This window comes from Chiloscyllium punctatum, chromosome 42, assembly GCF_047496795.1.
Source record: "Chiloscyllium punctatum isolate Juve2018m chromosome 42, sChiPun1.3, whole genome shotgun sequence".
Taxonomy (NCBI): domain Eukaryota; kingdom Metazoa; phylum Chordata; class Chondrichthyes; order Orectolobiformes; family Hemiscylliidae; genus Chiloscyllium; species Chiloscyllium punctatum.
Window position 1 is genome coordinate 53,207,749 of NC_092780.1, and position 9,559 is coordinate 53,217,307.

The 9,559-nt window shown below is 44.3% G+C and overlaps 1 protein-coding gene across 1 annotated transcript in view; it reads left to right on the forward strand.

Moving 5' to 3' along the window:
* The window catches only part of LOC140465565 (probable G-protein coupled receptor 139), a 34,282-nt gene extending 24,924 nt beyond the window's left edge, over nt 1-9,358 (forward strand). Inside the window, exon 2 of the mRNA XM_072561107.1 lies at nt 8,427-9,358. Coding sequence (XP_072417208.1) covers nt 8,427-9,358 — 932 coding nt within the window. The remainder of the gene's footprint in view (nt 1-8,426) is intronic.
* The last annotated feature ends 201 nt before the right edge of the window (nt 9,359-9,559 follow it).

Sequence of the window (9,559 nt, forward strand, 5' to 3'; positions counted from 1 at the left end):
ATTCCCAGGGATTTCCCTATTGCCTTTCTTGAACAGAGGAACAACATTCACCTCCCTCCAATCATCCAGTACGACTCCCATGGAGAGTGAGGACACAAAGATCATCGCCAGAGGCACAGCAATCTCATTCCTCGCTTCCTGCAGTAATTTGGATATATCTGGTCTGACCCTGGGGACTTATCTATCTTGATGCTTCCCAGAATTTCCAGCATATCCACTTCCTTAATATCAATTTGTTCAAGCCTATTAACCTGATCCACTGTATCCTCACTACCAACAAGGTCCCTCTCTCTGGTGAATACTGAAGGAATGAACTCATTTAGGGCCTCCCCTACTTCTTCAGACTTCAGGCACAAGTTCCCTCCACTATCCCTGATTGGCCCTACTCTCTCTCTGATCATTCTCTTGTTCCTCACATAAATGTCAGACACCTTTGGGTTTTCCTAATCCTTCCAGCAAGGCTTTTTCCTGTCCCCTCCTAGCTCTCCTCAGTCCATTTTGGAGTTCTTTCCTCACTATCCTCTAATCCTCTAAAGCTGTGCCAGCTCCTTGCTTCTTTAACCTTAAGTCAGCTTCCTTCTTCCTCTTGGTAGGAAGCTCCTCTTCTCTTGTCATCCAAGGCTCCTTCACCTTCCCGTTCCTTGCCTGTCTCAGTGGGACAAAGTTATCCAATACTCACAATAAGTGCTCCTTAAACAGCCTCCACATTTCTGTTGTGCATTTCCAGTAGAACAATTATTCCCAATTTATACTCCACAGCTCCTGTCTAATAGCAGTAGAATGTCCCCTCCCCCAAATAAATACCTTCCTGTACTGTCTGTTCCTATCCCTTTCCGTGGCTCTGGTAAAGGTGAGGCAGTTGTGGTCACTGTCCCAGAAATACTCTCCCACTGAGAGATCTGACACCTGGCCTGGCTCATTGCCTCGCACCAAATTCAATATGGCCTCTTCCCTAGTCGGCCTAGCTACATATTGAATCAGGAATCTATCCTGGACACACCTGACAAAATCAGCTCCATCCAGACCATCTGCACTAAGGAGGTTCTAATCAATCTTGGGGAAGCTGAAGTCACCCATAACAACAACTCTGTTCCATCTGTACCTTTCCAAGATCTGCTGTACAATCTGTTCTTCCATCTCTCTGCTGCTATTGTGGAGGGGGTCTGTAGAAAACACCCAATAAAGGGACTGCCCCTTTCCTGTTACTGACTTCCACCCCCACGCTGACTCAGGACACAAACCCTCCTCAGCAACCTCCTTTTCTGCAGCTGTGATGCACTCTCTCATTAACAATGCTACTCCCCTCCACTTTTAAAACGAACAGGGAGGGGTAAAAGATCTAAACCCTGGCACATCCAGCAAACATTCCTGCCCTGTAAAATCCATGTCGTCATTACATCGTAGTTCCAAGTACTGATCCATGCTGTCAGTTCATCACTCTTATTCCTGACACTCCATGAATCATAGAATCCCTACAGTGTGAAACAGGCCCTTCGTCCCAACAAGTCCACACTAACCCTCCGAAGAGTAACTCACCTGGAACCATTCCCCTACTACTCTACAATGACCGCAGACGAATGCACCTAATCAACACATCCCTGAACACTATGGGCAATTTACCATGGCCAGTTCACCTAACGGGCCACGTCTTTAGATTGTGGGAGGAAACCAGAGCAAACCTGCACAGACATGGGGAGAATGTGCAAACTCCACACAGACAGTCACCTGAGGCTGGAATCAAACCCAGGTCCCTGGTGCTGTGAGGCAACAGTGCTAACCACTGAGCCACCGTGCTGCCTTGCATTGAAACAGACACACGTTAACCCACCCCTTTGTCCTAGCAACTGTGTATTCTTCCTGACAGACTCTACATTCCATTTCAGCCCATTCAACAGCTACCCTCTCCTCTGATCTGTAGCTCTGGTTCCCATCCCCCTGCCAAATGAGTTTAAACCCTCCCAAAGTGCTCTAGCAAATCTCCCGCCCAGGACATTGGTGCCCCTTCAGTTTAAGTGCAGCCCGTCCTTCATGTACAGACCCCATCTTCCCCAGAAGGTACCCCAATGACCTACGTATCTGAAGCCCTCCCTCCTGCACCAACCTTGTAGCCATGTGTTTAGCTACACTCTCTCCCTGGTCCTCGCCTCACTAACATGTGGCACCAGTAGTAATCCTGAGATTACTACTCCACTCATCCTGGTTTTTAGATTCCAACCTAACTCCCTGAAATCACTTTTTAGATCCTCATCCCTTTTCCTGGCTATGTCATTGGTGCTAATGTGCACCACATATTCTGGCTGCTCCCCCTCCCCCTTCAGAATCTTATAGACGAAGTCAGAGACAGTCGGTTAAAGTGAGGACTGCAGATGCTGGAGATTAGAGCTGAGAGTATGATGCTGGAAAATCACAGCAGGTCAGGTAGCATCCGAGGAGCAGGAGAATCAATGTTTCAGGCAAAAGCTTGAAAAAAATACATTCCCGATGAAGGGATTTTGCCCAAAACATCAATTTATCTGCTCCTTGGATGCTGCCTGACCTGCTGTGCTTTTCCAGCACCACTCTCTCGATCAGAGACATCCCAGACCCTGGCACCTGGAAGGCAACATACTTTCCGAGAGTCCCGCTCGCAACCTCGGAATCTCCTGTCTGTCCCTCCAACTATTGAGTCTCTTCCCACTACAGCTTTTCTATTCTCCCCCATTCCTTCTGAGCCACAGATCCAGGCACAGTACCAGAGACTTGGCCACTATGGCTTTCCCCGGTAGATTGTTCCCCCTCCCAACAGTATCCAATACGGTATACTTATTATTGAGGGGAACAGCTACAGGGGATCCCTGCATTGTCTGCCAGTTCCCTTTCTGTCCCCTGACTGTAACCCATCTACCTTTTACCCTGTACCTCAGGTGTGCCTACCTCCTTGTAACTCTACTCAATTACCCGTCCGCCTCCCGAATGATCCGAACTTTATCCAGCTTCAGTTCCATTTCCCTAACACGGTTTCTGAGGAGTGGGAGTTGAGTGCACTTGCTGCAGATGATGTCAGTGGGGGCAGTAGTGGTGACCCTTACCTCCCACATCCGACAGGAGGAGCACGCAAATGTCCTAACATCAATTCCCATTGTTCTGAATTCCCAAGGAGTCGATTGAAAAAAACTAGTAACCATATCAAATGGGCACAGTGAAGCTTTTTGATTTGGTTAGTGGAGGTAGTTGGGTGGGAGGCACTACCTAAGTAGAGTTTCAGGTAAAGCAGCCACACAAATATAATACCTCACTTTGTCAGCAGCCCCTGTGTCTGCTCCTGCTCTGTGCACTCCGGCTATTCATCAGGTAAGTTATTAACGATTAAATTAATTTGCCAGCAGTTCCCTGGTCCTTGCTCTCACTGTTTCCATTGCTGCTGCAAGAATGGAGGCTGCTGATCTCATGAGGTAAGTTTTTAAAGGAGGATCCCTTGGGGAGTAGTGACTATAGTCTGATAGAATTCAAACTTCAGTTTGGGGGTGAGAAAGTGGAGTCCCACAGTAGTGTTCTGGAATTAAAGAAAATAAATTACATAGCCATGGGACAGATTTGGCCTGAGTAGATTAGACAGGAAGGTTTAAAGGTAAGTCAGCAGATGAACAGTGACTGATGTTTAAGGAACTACTCGATGCCTCACAATTAAAATATGTTCCAACAGGAAGAAAGGTGGTTCGCACATGGCTAAACCAGGAAATCAAGGACAATATAAAGTCAAAAACTAAGATAAGAACATAAGAACTAGGAGCAGGAGTAGGCCGTCCGGCCCTTTGAGCCTGCTCCGCCGCTCAATAAGATCATGGCTAATCTTCTCATGGACTCAGCTCCACTTACCCGCAGTTTCACTATGTCCCTTAATTCCTTTATTTTTCAAAGAGTATCTCCCTTAGCTTTAAAAGCAATTACTGAAGTAGCATTGACTACTTCCCTGGGCAAGGAATTCCATAGATTAACAACCCTGTCGGTGAAGAGATTCCTTCTCAGTTCGGTTCTAGATCTGCCTCCTCTCATTTTGACGCCGTGCCCTCTTGTCCTAGTCTCAGCTACCAGTTGAAACATCCTCTCTATTTCTATTTTATCGATCCCCTTCATGATTTTATATGTTTCTATAAGATCCCTCCCTCATTCTTTTGAAGTTCAATGAATATAATTCAAATCTACTCAGTCTCCCTCAGAATCCAACCTCCCCAATTCTGGAATCAACCTAGTGACCCCCCCTCTGAACCCCCTCCAGGGCCAGCAGAGGCAAACCAAATTCCAAATTCCAATGACAGACTGGAAAATTGAGAAACTTACCAAATAAATAAAGGGATACTAAACATTTAATAAAAAAAGCTAAGGTAAATTATCAAAGAAAACTAGCACAAAACATCAGAAAGGATGTCGAGGGCTTCTGTCGGCATTTCAAAGGGAAAAGAATCACTAAGGTGAATGTTAGTCCTTTGGAAGATGAAACTGGAGAGTTCCTCATGGGGAACACAGAAATGGCAGAAATGCTGAATCAATACTTTGCCTCAGTTTTCACGCTGGGGCACTACAGTGCCGTGCCCGCTAGAACGGGCAAGTCCGAGGTAATAGATAAGGCCGAACTTAGAACAATCAACATCGATAGAGAGAAGATACTCAGTAAACTATTAGGATTGAGGACAGACAAGACCCCCGGGCCTGATGGCCTACACCCTGGCGGATTAAAGGAAGTAGTGGTAGAGGTAGTGTATCTATTAGTTACACTTTTCCAAAATTCCCTGGACATGGGAAAGGTTCCAGTGGATTGGAAAAGTGCTAATGTAACAACCTTATTCAAAAAGGGAGGGAGACAAAATGTGAGAAATTAGTATAACATCTGTTGTTGGTCAAGTGTCAGAATCAAATATCAATATCAGGACATTTGGTAAGTCAAAATGCTATCCATCAGAGTCAGCATGGTTTTATGAAGGGCAAATCATGTTTGACTAATATGCCAGAGTTTTTCGAAGATGTAACAAACAAAGTGGACAAAGAGGATCCTGTCAATGTAATATATCTGGACATCTGGAAGGCATTTGATAAAGTGCCATACAAATGGTTAATTCACAAGGTTGGATAATCTGAGATTGGGCTAATTTATTATCTTGGAGAGGTGACTAGCTGATGGAGAGAAGACAAAGAGTTGGGATAAAGGGGTTTTTTTATGGATGGCAAGCTGTAACTAGTGGGGTGACAGAGGGCTTGGTCCTTGGTATTTACCATCGACGTTAACAACTTGGATACAGGGATAGAAGGCTGTACAGCCAAATTAGTGAATGACACAACAATCAGCTGGGCGGGAAATTACACTGAGGAAATAAGAGCAATACAAATGGTTATAGATCGGTTAGGAGAGTGGGCTGAAGGTGGCAGATGGAGGTAACGTGGATAAGTGTTTCTGAAAAAAAACTGTGTTTGATCAAAATGGAGTGACCTGTTACCTGACTGAGGAGAGTCTTCAGGGTGCTCCAATACAGAGGGATCTGGGTATCCACATTTAATGAGTCACAGAAAACGAGCATACAGGGACAGCAGATAATAAAGAGAGTGAATGCAATGTTGGCTTTTATAGCTCCAGGAATAGAATATAAAGGTAAGGAAATATTGTTGCAACTATGCAAGGCATTTGTGAACTGTACCTGGAGTATTGTCCAGTTTTGGTCCCGTTATTTGAGGGAAGATGTGGTGTTGTTGGAAACAGTTCAGAGGAGGTTCACTCGATAGATCCCAAGGACGAGCGGTTTGTTGTATGAAAAGAGATTGAAGAGTTTCTGCCGATACTGTGGGGAATTTAGAAGAATGAGCGGAGGCCAAATTAAGGGATTTAAATTGATAAAGAGTGTGGATAAAATAGATGTGGAGCGGAAGCTTCCTCTTGTTGGGCAATCTCGGACGAGTGATCATAGACTTAGGATGAGGGGCAGCAAATTTAAAACAGAGTCGAGCAGAAACTATTTCTCCCAAGGGGTTGTGAATCTGTGGAATTCGCTCCCCCAAAGTGCGGTGGATGTTGGGACAGTGAGTACACTTAAGGAGGAGTTCGACAGATTTTTAATTGTTAATGAGTTGAAAGGAACTGGGGAGAAGGCAGGAAAATGGGGATGAAGAGTATATCAGCCATGAATGAATGATGGGGCAGACTCGATGGGCTGAATGGCCTAATCCTGCTCTGATATTTTATGAGCATATGAAGGTTCATAGTTTCTTGAAAGTGGAGATCACAGCTAGATTAACAGCACAGAGATGGAACGGAAGGGAGTGGTCATCCACAACAAGCTTTCTTGGACTGTTCACGTAGATGCATTGGTTACAAAGGTCCAATAACATCTGTTCTTCCTCATGCAGCTGAGGAAATTTGGCATGACCCAAATACTCTTGCCAACTTTTATAGGCGTGCCATCCAGAGCATTCTGTCTGGATATATACCACTACCTGGTATGACAACTGTACCATTTAAGATTAGACACGGTTACAGTGAGTGGTGAACTCAGCCTGGAAAACCCAATGAAGGAAGGCATGCCATTTGCCTTCTGGACCACTCTATCGACCTGTGTTGCTATCTCAGGTAACAGTGGACCTGAACACCCAGAATTCTCTGTGCATCTATTTTCCACAGGGCCTTTTCATTTCCTGTATAATTTGTTCTTGAATTGAATCTTCCAAAATGCATCACCTTGCACTTGCCCAGATTGAACTCCATCTGCCATTTCTCTGCCCAACCCTCCAATCTGTCTATATTCTGCTGTATTGTCTGACAGTCCCCTTCACTATCTGCTCCTCCCCCAATCTGAGTGTCATCTGCAAACTTGCTAATCAGACCACCTACACCTTCCTCCAATTTATTTATGTATATCACAAACAACAGTTGTCCCAACATCGATCCCTGTGGAACACTACTGGTCAGAGGTCTCCATTTTGAGAAACTCCTTTTCTCTACTCTTCTCTGTCCCCTGCTGCCCAGCCAGTTCTTTATTCATCTAGCTAGTACACCCTGGAACCCATGCACCTTCATTTTCTCCATCAGCCTACTATGGGAACCTTATCAAATTCCTTATTGACGTCCATGTATATAATATCAACATCAACTTTCCCTTATCAATCAACTTTGTCACTTCCCCAAAGAATTCTATCAAGTTGCTAAGACATGACCTTCCCTCAAAAAATCATGCTGTCTATCACTGATAAGTCCATTTTCTTCCAAATGTAAATAGATCCTTTGCCTCAGTATCTTCTCCAGTAGCTTCCTTACCACTGACGTCAGGCTCACCAGTCTATAATTACCTGGGCTATCCCGACTACTCTTCTTAAACAAGGGGAAAACATTAGCTATTCTCCAGTCCTCCAGGTCCTCACCCCTGTTCAAGGATGCTGCAAAGATATCTGTTAAAGCCCAAGCTATTTCTTCTCTTGCTTCCATCAGTTCCCTGGAATAGATCCCATCCGGACCTGGGGACCTGTCCACCTTAATGCCTTTTAGAATACCCAATACTTCCTCTATCCTTATGCTGACTTGACCTAGAGTAATCAAACATCTATCCCTAACCTCAGCATCCTTCATGTTTCTGTCCTCAGTGAATATCGATGCAAAGTGTTCATTCGGAATCTCAACAATTTCTTTGACTCCACGTATAACTTTCCTCCTTTGCTCTTGAGTGGGCAAACCCTTTCTCTAGTTGCCCTCTTGCTCCTTATATCTGAATAAAAGATTTCAGGATTATCCTTAACCCAGTTTGCGAAAGATATCTCATGATCCCTTTTAGCCCTCTTAATTCCTTCTTTCAGATTGGTCCTATATTCCCGATATTCTTCCAAAGCTTCGTCTGTCTTCAGGAACCTAGACCTTATGTACGCATCCTTTTTTCTCTTCGTTAGTCTCACAATTTCACCTGTCATTCAAAGAACAAAGAAAATTGTTGCAAAGGAACAGGCCCTTTTGGCCTATTTCCTAACCTTACCCTTTCTATCCCTCAACATGTCTTTCCTGCGCTCTAATCAAGCTCTTGTTAAAAGCCTCCCACCTATCAAGTGTGGATTTACCTTCAAACAGCTGCTCCCAATCAACATTCCCAGCTCCTGCTCAATTTTGTTATGGTTGGCCTTCCCCCAATGTAGCACTCTTCCTTTTGGACCACTTATGTTTTTGTCCATGAGTATTCTAAAACTAATGGAATTGTGATCACTATTCCCAAAATGAGCAATCTACCACTGGGTGCAGTTATCCGCCTGATTGTTGTCCGGATGTCATTAAACGGGCAAGCGAGTGGGCTTCCTGTTCCCAAATAACAACCATCTGAACCACCATTTCATTTCTATTGCTGCAGTCTTACCCTTGCTGTGTTAGTGTGACATGCAAGATGATTGATCATTAACTACAGTTCATTTTCCATTCTCTCCTGTAGTGAATTTACTGGGAATTGTGATTCTTTCCCATGGAAAGTGTGGTCTCTCTACCTGCACAACACGCTACCTGGTGTCCATGGCAATAGCTGATCTACTGGTCATTATTACTGAGGTCATCATCTATCAAATCAATTATTATTATTTCCCAAAGAATTTCCTCGATATCACTCCTGTGTGCAGTGTAAACGCTGTCGTGTCATCGGCAGCCACTGACTGTTCTGTCTGGTTCACTGTCACTTTCTCCTTTGATCGATTTGTGGCCATTTGTTGCCAGAAGCTGAAAACAAAATATTGCACGGGGAAGATTGCGACTGTGGTTCTAGCAACATCATGTATCTTCCTTTGTTTGAAAAACATCCCCTATAACTTTGCATACAAACCTTGGGTGATAATTGACAATGTGCCTTGGTACTGTGTTGTGAAGCCAAGCTATTATACAGATCACAAATGGATGGGGTTTTCTTGGTTTGACACTGTTTTAACTTCATTGCTACCTTTTGCTTTGATTTTACTGATCAATGCTCTGACTGTCAGATACATTTTAGTAGCCAGTCGAGTGCGTAAGGGCCTGAGGGGTCAGAGCAAGGGAGAGAGTCACAGAGACACCGAAATGGAGAGCAGAAGGAAGTCTATGATTTTACTGTTCACAATATCTGGCAGCTTCATCCTTCTCTGGTCAGTATTTGTTTTAGAATTTGTATATTATAACATCACTGGAGCAGATCCAACAGATTACACACCATCAGAATACATTTTCCAACAAGTGGGAGCAATGATGCGGAATCTCAGTTGCTGCACAAACACTTTTATTTACGTGGTGACTCAATCCAAATTCCGAGATCAGCTGAAGAGTATGGTGAAATATCCAGTTACTTCAATTCTTCCATTAGTGAAGAAACATATGAACAGGGACATGTCCAGAGTGGGGTAAACAACCAGGGTGCTCTACTCAGTGATTGACAGCTCTCATGGTCAATCATGAAAGGTTACGCAGTGACTGGTAGCTGATTTAGCCAATCAGAGAACTCTGCCCACTAACTTACTGTAATGTCAACCAATCGCAGAATTCTGTCCCTTGTCTGACAACCATATTCCTGATGAAGGGCTTTTGCCCGAAACCTCAAATTTTCCT